At 37.0% G+C, this 20,614-nt stretch overlaps 5 protein-coding genes across 6 annotated transcripts in view; 2 read left to right on the forward strand and 3 right to left on the reverse strand.

Annotated features, from left to right (window-relative positions):
- The window catches only part of LOC109863907 (fibrillin-2-like), a 20,931-nt gene extending 16,234 nt beyond the window's left edge, over window positions 1–4,697 (reverse strand). The window contains exons 1-2 of the mRNA XM_020444578.1: window positions 4,533–4,697; window positions 3,197–3,430 (exon numbers count right to left, since the gene is read on the reverse strand). Coding sequence (XP_020300167.1) covers window positions 3,197–3,336 — 140 coding nt within the window. The 5' untranslated portion in view covers window positions 3,337–3,430; window positions 4,533–4,697. The remainder of the gene's footprint in view (window positions 1–3,196; window positions 3,431–4,532) is intronic.
- The window catches only part of LOC109863912 (aldose 1-epimerase-like), a 24,392-nt gene extending 18,749 nt beyond the window's left edge, over window positions 1–5,643 (forward strand). The window contains exon 7 of the mRNA XM_020444585.1: window positions 5,240–5,643. Coding sequence (XP_020300174.1) covers window positions 5,240–5,509 — 270 coding nt within the window. The 3' untranslated portion in view covers window positions 5,510–5,643. The remainder of the gene's footprint in view (window positions 1–5,239) is intronic.
- Window positions 5,644–11,273: 5,630 nt separating this feature from the next.
- LOC109863910 (G-protein-signaling modulator 2) lies at window positions 11,274–14,931 on the reverse strand. Of its 2 annotated transcripts, XM_020444583.1 has the most exons (9): window positions 14,861–14,922; window positions 14,585–14,793; window positions 14,039–14,404; window positions 13,802–13,941; window positions 13,466–13,705; window positions 12,913–13,387; window positions 12,602–12,825; window positions 12,367–12,523; window positions 11,274–12,200 (listed from the first exon to the last, which is right to left on the reverse strand). In XM_020444583.1, exons 2-9 carry the CDS (start codon window positions 14,627–14,629, stop codon window positions 11,997–11,999), a joined length of 1,851 nt encoding a protein of 616 aa, XP_020300172.1. In that variant the 5' UTR covers window positions 14,630–14,793; window positions 14,861–14,922; the 3' UTR covers window positions 11,274–11,996. The 2 variants fall into 2 exon arrangements, with proteins under 2 accessions (XP_020300172.1, XP_020300171.1); XM_020444582.1 differs by having other exon boundaries at window positions 14,585–14,931.
- A 208-nt stretch (window positions 14,932–15,139) lies between these two features.
- Window positions 15,140–17,927, forward strand: LOC109863915 (tetraspanin-33-like). Its single transcript, XM_020444590.1, has 5 exons — window positions 15,140–15,426; window positions 15,709–15,912; window positions 15,992–16,165; window positions 16,254–16,385; window positions 16,477–17,927. The coding sequence occupies exons 1-5, from the start codon at window positions 15,334–15,336 to the stop codon at window positions 16,711–16,713; spliced, it is 840 nt and encodes a 279-aa protein (XP_020300179.1). The 5' UTR covers window positions 15,140–15,333; the 3' UTR covers window positions 16,714–17,927.
- Window positions 17,682–20,210, reverse strand: LOC109863916 (AN1-type zinc finger protein 1-like). Its single transcript, XM_020444591.1, has 2 exons — window positions 19,256–20,210; window positions 17,682–19,163 (listed from the first exon to the last, which is right to left on the reverse strand). The coding sequence occupies exons 1-2, from the start codon at window positions 19,682–19,684 to the stop codon at window positions 18,783–18,785; spliced, it is 810 nt and encodes a 269-aa protein (XP_020300180.1). The 5' UTR covers window positions 19,685–20,210; the 3' UTR covers window positions 17,682–18,782.
- Window positions 20,211–20,614: the final 404 nt, after the last annotated feature.

Raw genomic sequence — 20,614 nt, forward strand, 5'->3', positions numbered from 1 at the left:
ATATAAAAAAAAAAAAAAAAAAAAAAAAAAACACACACAATCGTCTTCTCGTCGCGATTAGGGACAAACGAATAGGGACAAGCGCGCTGCATCACGTGCCGAGGATTGTCGCGACAAAAAGTACGGTCAGGGCAAACGATCCCCTTAAACGAGAAGTGTCGTGTCACAAGAGCAAGTGGTAATACCGCGCACACACACGATGTTGCGACACGAGTGCAATCATGTCGCGCGTGCGACACAGTGCAATCATTATTTCGATTCTTTAACTTGGTAAAGTATTTGGAATAATATAAACTTGATCAAATTGCATTTCTATACGATAGTTTGAGATGATTCGTACGGTACAACGAAGCGTTGAATGAAAATTCGAAGAAGGTTTATTCAACAGGTATTATTCAAAAAATTCGGAAAGACTTGGCGAAAGACTTCGAGATTACTTCAAGATTACTTCAACTCCAACTGGCCGGGCAGCTGTTGCGTTAAGGTTGCGATAGCGGCTCTAATGCTTAACCGCCTCTTACATCCCTAGAAGTTGCTTCTTCACTTCCTGTCGGCCAGCGCCGCCGTAATATGCGATTCAAATTAGCCCAAGTAGTTCGAACTAACCGTGAATAATTTGTAAATGGCGATACCGTTAGGCTTAAACCCGACCCCGTATCCCATTTGCACGGTATCTTATTGAAACGGGAGCAAGGATAAGCGATTTGATATGTTTTCGAACGATATGTGTGCCATATCGGATAGATTTTGACACTCAATTTGTTCATTTGAAAATAGATATATTCGATATACAAAGTTTTATTTTACACATGCGCGCGTGACATTGAGTTATAAAAGCAAGAGCTTCGTTTAAAAGTAAAAGCTATTTGCCGATGTCATCTATGCTTTACACGCATGTAACACCATTATTCTATTAGTGCGTTTTGTTATCGTCCGACGATATTCTTTCGCGCGGTCACGCGCGAATGCGCTCTCACCCTGAGAGAGCTTACTTTTTTTTTGTTTTCGAAGATTATACGTTGAATTATTCTCGCGCTCTCCCGCGAGTTATCAGTGTCGATCGAAATGACGACGAAACGGCACGGCGGAATGCCTCGGCGCGAGAGCATCATTCATCATTCCGCGGAATGATGAATCGCCGGTACAATAACGTTTCACACAGATATACACCGGATGACGATGAACGGGTCATCTCTCGCCGCGGAGCGGATAAAAACACCGCAGAATGCACTTCATATTCCGGGTGCCGCGCATTGGCTTATCTCGCGCGCCCGCCTCGTCCGCATTCCAGGCGCATTAATTAATTAACGTAGAAACGCGCGTTTTATCAACCGGGAAGATAATGCAGCTGCGTTTCGCGCGCGTAAGACGAAGAAGAAAAAGAAAAAAAAACGGGTTGCACCCGTTCGACGAAGATTTCGTCAATCGTATGAACAAACAAAATTACGAGTTTTCTAATTTTTAAGACAATTATAATAATTAAGAAAATAACAAAATAGCAACTCTGTTGACAAATTGTAAACTGAACATCCGCGAAGCTGTTTCTTCAAAAAATTCGCCATCTCAATTCATCAAACGTGAATAAATGTTCCGACAAAGACGACCTACACGACCGGAAGATTAACCGAGCTCCTCGTTAATGAAGACGTATTAACGAGAGTCCTGTCAGAAGCAATTAAAAGCACTATTTACGTAGCGTTACTTAATCGGCCACGTTTAATAGAGTCTTCTTTCTATTAATATCGTTAACATGATTAATCAAACAGTTCAATAAGGTTTTTTATATTCGACGCTGTATCGCTATCTCATCGTCTCGCGTATCTCGCAACATCTGTACAAACTGCTTGAAATGCGAGATCGGTAAACTTCGAGCGCCGCAACATCGACGATTATGTGGCAAAATGTAGAAGGTATTTTTCTTTTTCGTGTTCTGTGTGCAAGACACGCGTATAAAGGATTGTGAACAGAGCGTAAACTGCAGATAACGAGTGCCCTACAGTCGCTGAACTTTGAAGAACTCCAAATACAAAGATAACGGAGCCAACTCATTCATACTTTCGCGTGACTTACTACCAGAGTAATTCCCGAAGCGTGCGATCTTTTTCTATGTGTGTATGTGTAGTAAAAAAATAAAATATAAAATAATTGCGAAAAGGACACGCTACTTCAAACAAATTAAATAATTTTATTCGCGCAATGTTATTCGACGTAAACGAACGCAACGAGATTACGAGCAATGGAAGTCAATGTCGAAATCATGTGAGGAGTGAAACCAGATCTGAAAACTAGATTTACTGATATTCCTACACGAAGTTTAGAATCCCAACGATTTGCATAAATACGCTAAGCTTGCAATTTTCTTTTCTCATTCTTCGGAGGCAAGGTTCTCATTTAGGTTCATAAAAAAACTCCATCTGTGTCATCATCTTGCGATTATGCTATGATATTTGTTATCATCTTGTAATCTTTTTTAAGTGACTTATCGCTGCTAAGAGCTTCGTTGTGAAGCGAAGGAACAAGAAGTAACTTACACTGTTATTTAGAAAATTTGATGGAGTCGCATTAATAAATCACAATTAACGCGCGCGCGCTGGAAAAAGTATTTCCATCATTGCTCGCATACCATTGTCAATTGGCTATAGTGAACGAATGTGAGTGTGGCTAATCCCGTTTATTATCCCATTTGCTTTCCGCGTGAGCCGCAAATGCTTATACACGGCGCCGACCGATGAGTGTATAAAAATAGACCGAGTGCGGAACTTTATCGGCAGAAACTTGACTTTTATTGCGAAAAATAGGCGTAACTTCACAGAATTCAACGCGTTATAACGTAACACTCCGATAACCCAATTAGGTGTTATCGCACCATTTAACTCACTGAGGACGGTTGTCGCGGGACGGAATCATGGGATTCTCGAGAGATTCTCATTGTTAGTGACGCACCGACGAGTTGTTACGACAATTTGTAAAATTAAAAAAAAAAAAAAAAAAACGGGACTGATGAAATATTCGTCATGTGATGACATTTGTGACATCGGATCTCGCTGTGAAAATATACATGTAAGACGTATCAAAGGATCGCAGCGGCAAACAACGGAGGTACTTATTTAAAAAAAAACATACGCACACGTATCGCAATCTTCATATTGATTCAAAAATTTGTTCTTACTGCATGCATCAATGCAAAAACACTTACCCGGGCGGTGGCACCGATTGCAGATTATTGTCTAAGTCTTGTACTGGATTTTGGCTGTAACGTTGCCCCGTTGCGGCGCTATCCTGGACGAATTGACATGCCAGGACAAGCCAGACTGTCAGTAACAACAATACGGACATGCTGCACAAAGAATTCGCGGTTTCTTGATGACGTGATTCTTCTCTGGTTATCTCGGATTATTCTTTCTTCGCGGACTCATCGGTAATCGCACATCTAATACGCATATATAAGTCGTCAATCAATCTCGAGAGCGAGAGAGAGAGTTAGTTAAATTTGTTCACTCTCGTTCGAATGTCTCTTTGATAATTATTTTAATATCTCGTGTAATTTTATATATTAGAAAAATTTGTATGCACTTTTTTTGCACGCTCCTTCTTTGTCACCTTTTATTTCGCCGTGTAAAATCGCCGCGAGAAAGACAAACGCGCGTGATAATTCGCTCGTGATTGTGACGCCTTTCCGGAAACGTCAAATTAGTACGACGAGATAGAAGAAACTCTGATATAAATATACATTACAACAGGCATTTTAACGAGCGAAAGACGAAGATTCACAATTATTTTCACATTGTCACGATTGACATTATTCACGATTTATGTCTGCACTGTAAAATACGTACATTCAAACGTGTTTTGCAATAATCTTCGAGTTAGATATTGATAATAATTCTTAAGACATTCTGTTTTTTTACTCTGCTTATCGCTTTATAAATGCAAGCTGTTAAATATTGCCACGTGCCTTTTTACTTCAGAATTATTTTGCATTTTTGCAGTAAATTATCATTTATTTTTTCTTGAGAAATAAATGAAAAAATTCATCGCAATTTCTATAGAGCTGTTTTACCTCCTTATCGCAGTACAAAAGAGAGATCAATGAGGCCTATTATATTAAAGTTTCATAAACTTACACAACTCCCGCGGAAAAAGACAAGAGGCCTCATGTTCGCACGTCCCATTACGAGCGGAATGGCTTTTTGAAACGACTGCCGAACGGTGCTTCTCGACTTTCAGAAATATCAGTGTAACGAATAAGCTCGTAAATTTAATGCAACCTCTATTAGCGGATTTATTGAAGAATTTTTATTGCAAAGTAACAAAAATTTTTTTATTCTCACATTTTATTATTTCTTTTCGAAAAAATTGTCTTTTTTAATGTCGTTTTATTTAAGCAAAAACAGAGTTTTTTTTCGAAAATTAAAATAACTTATTCCCCGATTTGAGCGAAAAGCATGTTGTTCATCACGTGGGAGAAAAAGTGTCTTTTTTGAAAAAACAAAATTATTATAAAAAATGTCAGAATCTTTTTTTAGACATACCTGTTTAAACACAATCAGTGGTTTAATATAATTCCATAACTAGTACGAGTCGCTCGCAAATGTTCACGCTAACAGATCTGCGACACACGCGTGGGCTGGCCGACGACGATCGCGCATGTCGCGATTAATCGTGTTCAATGTGACGATCTTCAACGACTGCTGCAATCACGCGTGAATATGAGTCGAGAGCCGTGACCAAAGATCATCTTCAAAAAATCACTCGCTTAGGTCAGCACTCTTCGCGCGGATTCGAATCTATAAACTTGATTCTATTCTCAACTCGCATCGCAATTGATTTATGATATTAATGGTGATGTGGCATTAAACTTATTTTTCTCTGTCTACGAAATTGTGGAAAAGATCTTGTAAAATCTGATCTATCTCTTTTTTTTGTATTTGATCATTATTTGACATATAATCATGTTTTTGAAACGCCAATTTGTTCGAACTCCACCGCTCGTTTTTGAGCAGAACGTTAAAAAAAAAAAAAAAAAAAAAACTATAGTAACGATTATATGTAAATTTAACACATGTCTCTTTTATCAACTAGTGAATAATATAAAATATTTAATCTAGATAATCTCATATTGGCAAACTAAAACATGTACTTTTTTTATACCTGTATCTTAGAAATCTCTTTTCTCTATCGGAAAACTTTAGAAATTTAACTTTTTAGTATCTAACTATTTTTTTTATAATGTTCTCAGATCTCCTTAAATAGTAGAGCATCAATTTGTCAAGAAACGGCAACGTACAAGCTCCAATTGCTTGAGAAATCTCACGTCACCATCAAGGGGAAATTAATGCAAAAGTACTCGACAACATTCGCGCTTGATCTTTCAAAACTGCACCTATTTTGTGACTTTCTGATTTTCAACAAATCGGCGATGGATCTCTCAGCCCGCTCGAGATCGGTCTCTCGAAAGGGAGACCGTCTTCGAAAAGATGCGCCGCGACGGGACTCAACGCGAGACTGAAGCGGCAGATTGTAGACTCGAAGAGAGGGCTCATCTGGAAGAGCTCTCTCTCTTTTTCTCTCTCTCTCTCTCTTTCTTTCTCTCTCTCTCTCTCTTCAGCATCTTCGGCCATCCTTATCTCTTGCCTTCTGTCTCTGTGTGTATCGGTTTCTCTTCTCTTCCTCTGGTCCATGCACGTCATGTCGATCTTGTTTCTCCTTCTCTTCAGGTTAACACGACACGACGACGACCACGATGACGACGGGCCCACCCCTTCTCAACTTAGCTGTTAACGCCGCACATGTGTAACACGCACAGATACGCACGCGTTCGAAAAAAAGTTGCATTCTAAAAAAAGTGGCAATCTCATTGAAAAAGTGTGAGAAGAAATAAAAATCTTCCCGCGGCAAAACTTGGTAAATGTGTTCCGCGTCCAACAGTTTTTAGTTGAGTTTATTATATATTTTCCGAATGAGGTAAAGAAATATTAAAACAACTTGCACTTCTACTTGCATTAGCGGATATAATATAAACGCGATAAAAGTGCAGTCCTGAGTCATGTATCGCAACGCCGTACATTTATGCAATTTTCTAGTTAAATATTAAGCGAGCTTTCACAATTTTCTGTAATTTCACAGTTAATGCTTGAAACGTTTCCCTGGAAACACACGAATCTAGATGTTATCAAATGAGGTTACGGCTTTGATTGAGAAATCGGGATGACATTGGCCTTTGTACGACCAAATTCAGAGAAACGGGGGCAGCATTTTCCGAAGTTCTCGCTTACGGAACACGTAGAATATTTATTATCGTTGATCAGTAATTAATTAGATAATTCAGGGATAAAAAATAAAACTTACTTTTAAATTAATTATATTATATTATATTATTATTTTATTATTATATTATTTTAATATTGTATATTATATTATCTATATTTATAAAAATTTCGAGTTTATTTTAAACGTTACTTCTGTTCAATGGAACGTTTACAATGGAACATTGAAATTATAATGAGAAGAAGACGCTAGAACTGCAGAGATTGCGACTTCATTGTTTGGTATCGAGTGCTCGCTTCTTTTCATCGGTATTACGTAATCGCCGTCGTCATCAGCGACGGCATTTAGCGTACAGAGCTCTTCGTCGATCCTTGGGTTGGATCTAATGATATGCGGGTGGGAACGCATCAATAATATGTACACGCGTGCACGCATGCATACGCGCACGTAGACGAAGAAGAAGCTGAGAAAACCGAGATGTGCACACGGCTAATGGGGACACATAAAGCGTATTCGTGCGCGACACTCGGTACGGCAAGTTGACTTGAGCGCGAATCGGAAGGCCGGGATATGCCCGATAAAACGCGAAAAGCGCTCGGTAAAATCGCTTCCCCGTTTGCATTCTGCAACCACGAGGATCGTCTCGTGAGAGATCCTGTCCTTTAGCAGGAACGGGAGAGAGAGAGAGAGAGAGAGAAAGAGAGAGAAAGAGAAAGAGAGAAGAAGAGTGTCCCACCCACATGAGTTCAACCGCCTGATCAGTATTCATAGTCTCGATTTATTCGTAAAACATAGAGATAAATCGTCATGTGTGTGAATACGTACATGTGACAATTAGATTCTCATAATTCTGCACTTTTGTCCAATAAAGATAACACGTTTATAGAACTACTTGTTCTTAATTACCTGTCAATTGCACAAAAAGCAAAAAAATAACAAACCGCATCGTCACTTGCTGCAAAAACCCGTAAATTCTAGTGGCGAGAGAAACGCGAGAAAACTCATAAAGTTGTGTATATAAACTCTGATAAATAACGATAAATAACACGTTCGGGTTTACGTTGTCATTAGCGTATAAAATATATATTTGGCTTCTGTGTAATAAACCGTGACAATAATGGTATATAAAATCGAAGAATGCAGCTTCGCTGGGTGACTTAGAAAAAGGAGCTTTATAATTCGACTTTTCTTGCGCGAATTCCTCGCATCAAACGAGGCGTGTCAGGCGCGCGGCGCTCTTGCGCTCTTACTCGCTCTTCTTCTTAAGTTATCCAGGAATCGATCTTTGCTTTCCCCCGTATGCAAAGCGGAGACTAAGATGGATTCGACATCGTGTCAGATGTCAAGGCAGATACAATTTCACGATGGAGAGATAGTTTTGTGAGAATCATTCTGAGACGGTGACGCGCATGCACGTAGCATTATATCGAGGTCTCGGGAATGCAAGTATCGCGCGTCCTTGCGCGTACTCTTGTGACAAATTACGAAACGCAAACTAATTCACGCTACTTGCAAAAAAAAAATTACGTACAACTTCTTATGAATATTCTATGAGAGACGTTTCAATACTCGCGCGTATCGCAGAAGAGAGATTGAAATTAATTTTGTATTATATTTTATAATTTTGTATTATATTTTCGCGCAAATTAAATTTATATAATGATCACGTATTAAAAATATAAACGTATAAACTCTCCGGCGATACTTCGCGGTGAGTTGCTCGAAACAGCGAACAGAACAAAGATGAAGTTGCGGCTTTTCCGAGATACTTAAATATTCACGCGGTATTCCGCGATAGTCGTGCGTAGAACGTAAGTATGTGCGGATTTGCATAAGATGCAGCGATACGGCCGTGATTGTAATTCGCTGCGCGACAGACACGAATCGTCTAGCACAAACACGATCGGAAGCGATTACTAGTTGAGTCCCCGTCGATCTTGAGCGCGCTGGCAGTTGCACCTGCAATGGCTGCAATCAGCGCGCACGCTGCTGCGGGGTACAGCGCGTACGATAGATACGGGCTCGGCGCTTATTTCAGCGGACCGTATGTTAATATATTTAAAAAACTACATGAGATTCAATATGTAAAAAAAATAGAACTGGATTACTGGATTAGAAAAAGTTGAACCGAAGATAGAAATTACAGCAATTGGAATTGAGCTCAATATCGACAACAAAAATTGATTGCAATTGAAGTTTTAATTCGGAATTGTCTCAAGTTTAAAGTCAAGTCGATAAAAAAAGATTCAATTTTTTTGGGAGTGGATTTGTGCGATCAGTTTATCGATTAAACGTACGATACGTTTGTTAATTAGAATTCTGCAGTGGCCATTTGTTGCGTCGACTGTACATCCTCGAAGCATCCTCTCTCATAGATGTCTTCTCTCGTAGTTTCATAATAATCTTGCTAGACCGCGTGGACTGGTCCCCAATGAAAAATGGGCGGGACGGATCGCCATAACTTCTTTCTTGAACGGCCACAAGAAGCGTCATTAAAAGGTGGATCGTAAGACAGTCATCAACGCGAAGCGAGTGAAGCCTATTAAGGGACTCAGCGCTGCTGAAAGAGCGGCTACCGAAACAATGTGTTACTCCGGTTTTTGTCTTCGTTTTGCTCGTCGCGTTGACAGTAGTTTATTTTTCGTAACACATTAATCGCCTCAGCTCTACCAGTTTTAATGTTTTAATTAAATTAATCGATTTAAGCTCAAATCTCTTTATAAAAACAAATCGATAAGTTACCATTTGTATTCCGCAACATCAGTTTTTAATTTTTTCTCTCCTTTTTCTCTTGGATTTTTGCTACTCTCGACTCTATTTTTCACTCGAAACTAAAAGTACTTCGGATTCAATCGTTGAGACGTGCGCGTCTAGAAAAGTTTTCTGTAATTCTTTTCCACGTTTTCACCGATCCTTCGACCACATATATACGGTATGTGATGTTTATGACATTTTTAAGCAATGAAAATGTGTGTTTACAAGGTAAATTGAATATTAGCGTGAATTCTGAAAAAGGTATATATATTTCTTTATTGACCCTATATTTTATACATTATTGTATGGACAGAATATGGAATGTACTCTAGATTTCAGATATATGTAATTGCAACTTATAAGAATTACATTTGATTAGTATAAAAAAAAAATCTATCAGTAATGTCATGTTATGAAAAATATAAGACAGAGAAAGAGAGAAAAAGAAAGAGAAGTTATTACGTGTATAATCTAACTTGAAAATATCTAAAATAAATTCTAAGAAATAATAGCAAAATTTCATGGTCAAGAGAGACCACAAAAATCCTACTGATCGTCAGCTTGATTTATTTGTCATCTAATATATATATATATAGTCTCAGTTAATATTTTTAAACCTTTGATTGAGTGAAATCAAAGTTCTATATATGTACAATATTTCATAACAATATAATAGCAAAAGATACTCAGCGATCGATTGGTATATCACTACTCTTGCACCTTTGTTGAACCAATTGTCAACTTATTCTTTGTATTGTTTAATAATTCTTTTTTCCTCTTTCAGCTTAAAATAACAAATATCGTTGCAGTTTACATTTCGTCGCTGTCACAACATTTCATCAATATGAAATTTATTTAATTATGTACACACATGTTTAAGTTGTTTGAATTGATGACATGTAGTATAGTACACCAGAGAGCTGTACACATCCATGTTACACATATCCTCCACACTTATGTACTTAGTTAGGCTAATTAGCTCTATTATCTCTAGTTTAGATCCGCAAATGAATTTGTTAGAACACGAAGTAGCCGTTAAACAGATACGACGCTATGTCGTAACAAATTTTAATATATTAAACTTTTCTTACAAAGAACTAGAAAAGAATTCGAAATAAAAAATACTAAATAAAAAATTATGTTTAATAATTCTAATATCGTAGAGAATAAAATTATGACAAAATTACTTTGTTCGAATATCATTATCAGCCGTGATTTTTGTTGCGATATAGCCGTAAACGTTTAATGTTATCTGTGTGGCAACGACAATAAAGAAGATTCATTTAATATGTAATCTTTATCTTCTCTTTTTTAAATTCCCGTTTCCTCACTATAGCCAAATTATGAATTGCAGGAAATTCGGCGAGTCACCGACAATTTAAATACGACTGCGACGAGTAATCAGAAATCTCAACGGATTTGTTTCTTTAACGTATTGAGAATCTTTGGCACTAATATTCGTTATGAGTGTTCTTGTCTATTGAATATATAAAATACTTATAGACATCTGCTTTCAACTACAAAAAAATTCGTGACTTCTTTCTATCTAAAAAATTGTTAAAAAATATTTGATTTAACATCGTAGCTATAGTCTGTTTACGCGAAGATGAATCAAAAAGTATATTTGCGTATAAAAACTGATACCCTTACCCCATGACTATACTCACTGCGATAAGTACTTTCTTATAAGTCACGTATCGATGTAATAACAATGGCTAGTCAAATACTGTAATAGTAAAGATTCGAAAAACGAACTTTTACTCAAAAATCTATTAAACAAACACTGTGTGCACGTGTACAACTTTTAAAGTAGTCGTAAAATTTAAGGATGCGATGTAATCTCAAAACGTAATCGAAAACTTCTCACAAATAAAAGTTTGTGTGAATCTATGCCGCGTAATAATCGGAATCTGATGCATCCGTGTTATATGCAGCAAAGATGGATTATTACTTTTTGACTCTTCCTCGTGTTGTATGTAGAATGTACGCTCTGTTTTTTTTTCTGTGTCTATTATTCACTTACAATTTACTTAGCAACCAAAAGAGAGGTGTTGAATCTCGGCGGTGCATAATTTGTCACTTTTTATATATATATATATATATATATATGTATATCTCTACATGCATAATATATTCTTTAAAAAAATAATCTTGCTGCTTCTCCCTTATATAAGACTGAAGTAAATTGAAAAAAATACGCACACACAACACGTGCGCGCATGTAAAATAACGAAGTTACAATACTGAGGATGCGAACATTGTAGGATTCTTTGCGTTGATCACACACGACGGAATGTTCGAAAAAAATAATCCACATCCCCATAAGTGGCAGTGTTTTGAAAAATCTGTATCGCAACGTGCAATCATCTAATCCTTGTATTGTGTAAAACAGGTATATCGCGCAAAATTCACGATAGCACTAAAAACTGATTCTAATTACTGGCATGTTACACAAAATCACCGAGGTCGTCGAGTTTTGCAAACACATTAAGTTTAACATTCACGAGTTATATTTTAGCCTTTTCTAATGATCGACAAATAGCTCGTCTATTGATAGAATGTAGATCGTATCGTTTAAATTCAACAATTCATTTAATAGAGTAGCCAAAAAGACTAACGGCAGTCATTATTACTAGATAATCAACCGAAAAGTTACTGTCGCACTGTTCGTCATTCGAAATCAGTAATGTCGTGATGTGCAGTTTTAAACCGGAAAATACATAAGAAATTCTATTAGTGAGTTGAGGAAAGAGGCCGTATATCCTCTTTCCTCTCTATTACGGGAAAAAGACAAACCATCCCCGCACTGGCACGCTGACGGAAAATCACGCAAGTTGACGGATTTTGTTTGCTGCTTTGAGAAGATGCTGTAGCTGATCGCAGCAGAAAGTTCGAGCTACAGATTTCGTAAGTTTTCAGACCGTTATTATATTCTATTATATTAGTTTTTAAGTCATCGTCTGCTCATTACGAATCTAGCAGGTCTTGCCGGGTCCGGAAGCTCTTTGATCTTCCATCCGTCCGGCTTGAAGTCTTTGGATTAACGCGAAAAGATCCTCTTCGGGCACAGTAGAACCCGACTGTGCGTTTCCGTTGGCTCTTCGACCTCTCTCTTCCTCGGCGTCCTGCAGCGTCGATGCTGCTGGCAGAGGGCTTCGTTGATCCTCCAAACGCGAACTCTAAAATCAAATATATAACTTTTTGCACGAAAAATCCAATCTAGTACTATTCGATGTGCATTACGTTCTACCATGAAAATTTACATTCGATAAAATGTTTATGCTGCTATATAAAAAAAAATGAATTAAATTATCTGAATCAATTTTAAATAATTTTTGCGTGTACCTGGCATCGGACAAGCATCTCGATGAAGGAATCATCCGCGTCCTGATTGGTATTATGGTTGGTATTCAATCCCGGCAGATAAGGTAAAGTTACTCGTTGTTCATCCATTCTTTTGCTCTGCATTCCAGCGATTAATTCTAGTAAATCTTCGCCATCTCTACAAATAAATCATCAAACAATCGTTAAATATAAAAGAGATTGACAGATAATGCTCTTCACTCGAAGCGTCACATACTTGTCTTCCATTTCGGACACTTCCGACGTGATTGTTGTCCTGTGTTTTGCGTTATGCTTTGTGTTGAGCGCACAACGTTGATCATCCATCCTACCTGATTGAAACCGAGATAACAGATCAAAGAAGTTATCTTCTTCGATCTGTTGGGACGGTTCCGACGTAATGCTGCCACTTTTTTCTCGTACAATGTCTGTCTTATCCTTCTGTTTTGCATCGGGTGTAAGCTAATGAAACAAAAAGAAAAAAATGAATTTTACTGAAGTTGTGATCTTGCGATAATAACATTTTTACATTAAAAAACACTCGCAAACCTTGATGAGATCCAAATTATCCATGCTTTGCCGTCTGAGTCTGTATCTATAGGGAGTGGTTGACGGGACATTTGACGTTGAATTTGTCGACAGTTTCTGCACGTTCATGTTCTCTTTGTTACTTTCCTGCTGGCTCTTTTCCAGACCCAAAATTTTTTGTAAATCGTCGACGTTCATTTGCGCGGTAGTCTGACCCATTTGATCTTCCAGCTCTTTCGCAATATGTAGATGCAGATTTGCGTAGTGTAGCGCCTTCTCGTGATTGCCCATCGCAGCGTAAGCGTTACCTAATGACCAACAGGCGCGCCCTTCACCGACACGATCTTTCAATTCTTGAGCTATACTCAAGTGCCGCAAATGATATTCTATAGCCGCGGAGTAATCACGCAGAAGAGTATACGTATTGCCCAAAGAATAACACGCTTGCGCTTCTACCTCACGATCGCCCAACTCTTGTGCAAGAACTAAAGTTCTCCTGACAAATCAAATACACGAATTATATCAAATAAAAAATTACAAAAATGTGTTAACTTAGTACAGCTACGTTATTTACTTGTAATGTTGCGCAGCTTTCTCAAATTCGCCCAAAAATATGTGCGAATTTCCTAGATTGCTATTGGCCCTTCTCTCGGCCGGCTTGTCGCCAAATTCTCTAGCGATTTTCAAACGTTCATTGTGATAATAAATGGCCTGTTGGAAATCACCCAACAAGTAAAATGTATTGCCGAGATTACCACAAGCTCTACCTTGTGCCGCAGAATCTTCCAGTTCCCTCATCAGTTCTAAATTTTCTCTGTTAAAAAGCAAAATATACTATATCGTACTTCAAATCGATAGATTGAGAACGTATGTTTAAAAGTTAATTAAAAACAAGGGATTGAGTTCTTACTCGTAATAGCGCACAGCCTGTTCCAAACATTGTCTAACATCTTCAGAAAATTCTCCAGGATCCTGACCTATCCTGCTCGCTTGCTTGCCCTTAGCATGATACACATTTCCTAAATTGTACAGAGCTCGTCCCTCACTAAGCTAAATAAATCATACACGTGTAAATGTATTGAAAACTTTCTCAAGAATAACACTTTGGATTTTACAGCATAAAATGTAATCATCAAACTATAGTTACCTTATCCCCAATTTCTCTGGAGATCTCCAGATGCCTCTTGCAACATATCATAGCTTCATCAAACTTTCCCATAACTTTCAGTGTATTACCTAAATTTCCACTGGATTTGGCTTCACCTAATTTGTCACCCATGTTTCTGGCAAGTGTCAGATCTAGCTTATGATACTGCATTGCCTTGACATAATCGCCAAGATAAAAATACGCATTGCCCAGTTGGCTGTAGATAGCACTCAACACTCGCAGATCATCCGTACCAGCTTGGATCGCAGCTTGGAAAAAAGCAACGCCTGACTTGCAATCGCCATCCTTGCAGAGGCGTTCACCTTCCAGTGCCAGTTCCAGGCACATATTCCACCTCTCGCTACTCTGTAGTAAATATCATAAAATATCACATACAGTACTTGGTATGAAAAATTATTTTCATAGATTGTTGTATCTATAAATCAATTTATTTTGCTATCGCAGAATAAAAAAGCAGGCGTGGCACTCGTCGCACAACGAGTGAGTCATGAAATGCGAAAGAATCAGGAATGTTGATTCACTCACTTGTCCCTCCGACGACAGATTCTCGGCACTGGCACTCAGAGACATTCTTGCCTGTTTGCGACGCCTTCTCTTTTTCAGATCAGTCACAATTTTTTAAACGCCGTTGAGATGAAGTGTTGTCGGTTTGCGATGCAACAATTATTCCTCGAATGCTCCGATTGTAAAACTCCGCTCATCGTCTCGTTGTCATTTGAGTCTACTGGTTTTCTCTATAGCATATATAATTATGATTGTGTTACTTCAATGTACAACTCAGTTATTCCCAGTACAACCCACCCAAGCCCGCCTTCTATCTTTTTACATGACTAACACGACTTCGCGAGCGCGTCTGAACAAATGGCGCCTGAAAGCGACCATTGGCTGCGTTCAGCAGAACAAGTTGTTTTGTAACAATCGAACACATGATTGGCTCTTACTTTTAGAACCAATAAATCAAGGTCGAACGTTGACAAGACGACAATTCAGCAATTGGTCTGCTGAACGCGGCTATTGTGAACTCAGCTTATGATCGCGAGTGTTGCGATCGCCAAGTGGAACGTTTCTCGTCTATTACGTTACGTGAGAAATGTCAGAAATGTGTAATGGCGGAACAAACGCAAGCTGTCAAAGCGCTAACGAAGTATGTTGCATCGACATAGATCGTATTCTATTGCTGTAAATTAAACGACACGACGAGCAAGCTGCAAACTGCGTTGTGTGTTTTGAAGTTATCGGTTATTTGTAAAACTCGTCCAATTTTCTATCACGACATGATGATGAATAATCGCAGGCGGATCAACAACTTTACATATGTCAGCTCATGCGTGAAATACATGATTTTCATGCTGAATTTTGTCTTCTGGGTAAATAACTAGTTTCTAAGATTGTTCTCGTATGTTTCTCTTGTGTAATATTGATTTTAACGCCGTATCTTCGCCGTTCGTCTGTTACTCAACGTAACATTCTCGTAATAGAAAGTGTAATATTCTAATCAATATATAAATAAACTTTACCGTCGATTATATCTCTATAAATACAAATTGTAAAAACTAAACAAAATAGTCAGTGCTGAAAAACAAAGAGAGATAAATATTTGAGAGATAATTTACAATTGTAATTACATATCTTTCTTTGTGTGTTTATAGTTGTTCGGAGGTCTGTTAATTGGAGTAGGTCTTTATGCGTTTGTCGACAAATGGCAAGCAACCGGATCTGTCAGAGTGGAGAATGTTTATGACGTGGTCTTGAATATATCCCTTGTGATGTTAATAGCTGGTGCAGTGGTGTTCATAGTTAGCTTTGCAGGATGTGTAGGAGCTCTTCGTGAGAATACATGCCTTCTTAAATTTGTTAGTTTTACATAATGCTCTAAATAATTTCGCTTTACAAGTTTAAAGCATATGTGATTAACAAAATAATGCTTTTTAGTATTCTTTGTGTCTTCTGGTGTTTTTCCTTCTGGAAATGGGTGTGGCAATAGTTGGTTTTGTATTCCCGCAAACACTGCAGTCTCTCTTGGAAGAATCTTTTACAGACAAAATAATCCAGACGTACAGAGAAGATCCAGATCTTCAGAATTTTATCGATTTCGGACAACAAGAAGTAAGAACTTTGTATAGATAGGATTTGTTAAATGAATGACAATTTATAAGTTTGTTACAAGCAACTTATGTAAAATTTTATATTACAGTTCAAATGTTGCGGCTTGAGTCAAGAAGGATATTTGGATTGGGGAAAGAATGAATATTTTAACTGCACTAGCCCCAGTGTAGAGCGTTGTGGTGTACCATTTTCATGTTGCATGAATGCTACTGATATATCTGTATGTACATAACATATTTATTTTTCAGAATCTAAAATATTTTTTTTTTTTGAACTTTTCTCAATATGCAAGTGAAATAATTCTTTTTCAGAGTGGACTTGTGAACATAATGTGCGGCTATAAGGTCCAAATGCTGCCTGTATCGGAAGCGAGTAAAAAGGTGTGGACCAGTGGGTGCATCGAAATCGTGCGTAGCTGGGCCGAGCGCAATCTGTACACGATAGCCGGCATTGCTCTGGGTATTGCGCTGAGTCAGTTGTTTGTGATCTATCTCGCGAAAACATTGGAAGGTCAGATTGAGCTGCAACGGTCTCGCTGGCATTCCTGAGCTTGACTTCAGGCCACCTACCGATATCAGATACATTCTCCGGCCAGCAGGCAGGTGGCCAGCGGCGGCCGATCGCGCGACTCACAGGAAACAGAGACAAATATAAACGCGCGAATGGCATTGCTCGTACTCTTCGCAATCTTTTTATACATACTGTGCATTCTGTTCTTTATCAAGTTCGTCCTTTACTTCAAAAATTATTTCCATCTGTATGTGAGCAAAGGATAATAATTGACGAATCGTCTTCGTCTGCTAATGCAGGAAGTATCTTTGCGATCAAACTCTCAATAAATATTTTAGAGATTAAGTACACAGGGTGCAAAAATAATGTGTCTTGCGCGTTTACGATCATAAATTTTTTTGTAACGCTCAAGGAGCTTATTGTTTTGCTTATATAAATTGTAATTCATTGCATTATGCACTACTTTGTGTTTGCAAAGAATCAGCGAGTTATGTGTCGCAAAATCATATTGTTGCGGTCGGTTGTTTTAATACTCATAAATTTACGAGTTAACAATAACAGTGTTTTAAAAAAGTAACAAAACTATTATGTATCAATTATGTGTGAAATTAAATCGGAAACGCGAAATCATAACTCAGACACGTTTCAACGACATGTGATACAGCTCGACTAAGCTGTTGCTAACACGGCTGCTAATTGTCAGCCAAGCGAATCTCCTTGTAATGGGAACGACTCGCCGTTGCAAAATCGCACACCGCAACAATATGTTTGCAATTGTTGTTTTACAAGACACAATTGATGTACTCGATGGTACATGGGACTAGTAACTTAAATGCGCTAAAGCAGAGGCATTCACGTAATGAGCTCTGTATATATTTTTAGTTGGCATTGTGCTACGAATATGCGATATTCTAAGAAAAATCTCAGAATTTTTTGTTTTAAGTATAATACGAATTTTTTTCAATAATTTTTTTATTTTATTTTATGTTGAGAATATAGTTATACATTTTTTTATATGATATATAATACATTTCTTTCATTCCATTGCGACTTAATTTTGACAGAGAATAATTCGCATAATTAATGTATTCACACAGAGATCTGATATTATCTAACTGATGCGAAAGTTCTCAGCACACTGGCACAAATAGTTTTTATAGTCGTATACGTATACTATTAATAAAAATAATGTACAAGTTTTTTTGTATAAAAATTTGAGATAACGCCGAAAGTCATCTCAACTTTTAGCACATTTTCGTACGTTGTTTCCGTTTAAAAAAAACTTGTAGAATCTATTGAATTAGAAATGAAAACCATTTTTTTACAAATCAAAATCTTCTGAAATATTTACTTTATTATCTAGACATGTGTTACAAATAAAATTATCAAATTCCATTCTTGCTTTCCTACTTCGAAAAGTTTTGTTTGGTCGCGCACATGTGTAGGTATAAGAAATATCTTTGTTTTGTAATTGATAAGTATATGGATTATAAAAGATATTACTCTCTTATAAGTGTGCAAGTGTAACATGACACAAATTTACAATGTATTCAATTTACTCGTTCTAGTGTGTGCAACGCCATATCTATGATAACAAAGTTATGAATGAGCGCACACATTTCTTTGTACATTTTATATATATACATATACATACATACATATAGCTAATTTATATTTCTCGCTGTATTAGCATAACTCTTATAAACGCGACAGGAAACGTCCAGTGCCAAAGTCAGAATATTGTTGGTCTTTTCTTTGAAACAAATTTGACAATAATCTGGTATTGAACTATTTTGTTTGATGCATTTAGATATCCTTTCGTCAAGGATAAATGTAAAACTGACATAAAACCTTCTAGTTTGTAATAAACAAGTATTATTCTAAAGGTTGTTCTTTTTTATTGTTAACGCCAATTAAATTACTAGTAAAAATATAAATCGTAGACAAACTTTAAAGTCAATGTATTTCAGTATTACTGTTATATACACATATTTATAGATAATTTATATGAAAATTTATTATAGTTATATACACGTATCCATTGATATACACATTCATGGATAATTTATACGAAAGTCTATTATAATTAAATATTTAAAGTACATGTCTATTTATACAAGGATGTATCTAGAGGTACATTGTCAGAATATTCCAGAATAACTCTCTGCCCGTCAACAATTACAGAATCCTCTATTAATTTACTTAAAACCGTGTCCATCTCGCTGCATATCAAATCTCCATTTAAATGACGATAAAGTTGTAATTTCTTTGCTGTAGCAGTATTATTGTTATTGGGGACCTTCAGAGTATCTGCCATTGAGTCTATACACTTGCCAACTGTCCATTGTGTATTAACAAACACACCTTTAGATGTGCCTATGTGTTGATTTTTAACTGTGAGAGGCAAATGCACTAGAAAGTAACATCTGTCGCTCATTGGTATATTTTTAGGGCCAATAGCAGAACCTTTGATCCGCATAAGTTGCACCTAGATAAATAGAGAACGATATGCATACATCTGTCTCAGCAATAACTCTTACTATAAGATATATTTATTTTTATATTTATGAATAACAGTACTTTGTTTGCCAATGCTGTATTCTTGGACTTCTTCAAACTCTCTGCAACTTGTTGATCTACCACAGCTTTTGCATCTGCAAACTGTTTTTTTGGTAACTGCCATTTCTTTAACTTCTGAGTTACTTCTGTTTCATCCACCCCAAACACCCAACACCCATGATGTCTATGTGTTATACAAAAATGTAGTTTACATTTGCTGCAAGGCATACTAACTGGTGACATTTCCTTGCAGAACTTCTTTGAGCACAAATAATTTTCTGATTTCTTTAAAGAGGGTTGTACATCCTCAACTTTTGAACACTCATGTGATGTCATATGAAAATGTTCTTTACAAAAAACAGCTTTGCAATGCTGACAATGAAATGGTAGAAAATCAAGTAACTTGCAATCTTCTACCGAACAATGTTTACCAGTTTCGGGAAATTCCATTTTATATTGTAGGTGTGATGCGTAATAATATAAAAATATAAAAATCCAATCTCTGCGTCTGTCGACTCTTCACTAAATTTGTGAAGACCACTTCTAAGAAGATTCTGATCAAAATATATAATCAAAGCAATCCTGTACAAACATAAAGTTTGCAAAATTTGAAACTTATTGACTGATTACACTTAGCAGTCTAGCACTGTAGTTTTATTTTGAAAACATCCATTTCTACAAACGTCTTTACGTGAATGAAGACCAATATTTCACGTGTCCGATCGTATGATTCAAGCCAAGAACACACGAAAAACCTTAACTAGTAAGATTTAAGCATTATGAAAATCAACCAATCACCATACTAAAGTTTTTTTTAACCATTATATTTGAGAGAATGATGGTCTATACTTAGTTGATTTTACTTAAATACTTTCTTAACTTTATCAAAAAAGCTTTACACACACATTAACTTATCAAAGATACTAATCCTACCAGATTCTATCAATCTTGATTGTTGCCTCTTTTCCGCGTTGCCGATTGGTTGGTTGGTTGATCAAGTCGAATCGAATCGGTAAGATCGAGAGAGTAAATAATGAAAAGCGATTTTGAGACAGTCTTTTTGTCGTATATATGTAGAGAAAATTAAAAACGTAACTAAAGTCACGTGACAGGAAAGAGTAGAAAAACAACACGTAAAAATAATGTGACTGTGTGTGTAATTTATATTATATATAACATTAAATAATACATATTATACATATAATTTATTATATATTTATAATATTATACTTTATATTGTAGTATATGTATTATATACATACTACAGAGTAATGTCACTGACCTCGGCGCGCAGCCTTGGCGGGGTCACTGACCTCGGTCGCGCGGCCTTGGCGGGGCACTGACCTCGGCCGCGCGGCCTTGGCGGGTCACTGACCGCGG

Source organism: Pseudomyrmex gracilis, unplaced genomic scaffold (genome assembly GCF_002006095.1).
Source record: "Pseudomyrmex gracilis isolate BER0280 unplaced genomic scaffold, ASM200609v1 scaffold_14, whole genome shotgun sequence".
NCBI classification, from domain to species: Eukaryota; Metazoa; Arthropoda; class Insecta; order Hymenoptera; family Formicidae; genus Pseudomyrmex; species Pseudomyrmex gracilis.

Coding starts and splice junctions, on each gene's coding strand:
- LOC109863910 (XM_020444582.1), bottom strand. CDS start 14,629: ATGTCTCTGAGTGCCAGTGCCGAGAATCTGTCGTCGGAGGGACAA. Junction 12,826..12,912: donor ATAATTTGGATCTCATCAAG/GTTTGCGAGTGT, acceptor TTGTTTCATTAG/CTTACACCCGATGCAAAACA. Junction 12,524..12,601: donor GTGTCCGAAATGGAAGACAA/GTATGTGACGCT, acceptor ATTTATTTGTAG/AGATGGCGAAGATTTACTAG.
- LOC109863916 (XM_020444591.1), bottom strand. CDS start 19,684: ATGGAATTTCCCGAAACTGGTAAACATTGTTCGGTAGAAGATTGCAAG. Junction 19,164..19,255: donor ATACAGCATTGGCAAACAAA/GTACTGTTATTC, acceptor CTATTTATCTAG/GTGCAACTTATGCGGATCAA.
- LOC109863915 (XM_020444590.1), top strand. CDS start 15,334: ATGATGATGAATAATCGCAGGCGGATCAACAACTTTACATATGTCAGC. Junction 15,427..15,708: donor TGCTGAATTTTGTCTTCTGG/GTAAATAACTAG, acceptor GTGTGTTTATAG/TTGTTCGGAGGTCTGTTAAT. Junction 15,913..15,991: donor ATACATGCCTTCTTAAATTT/GTTAGTTTTACA, acceptor AATGCTTTTTAG/TATTCTTTGTGTCTTCTGGT.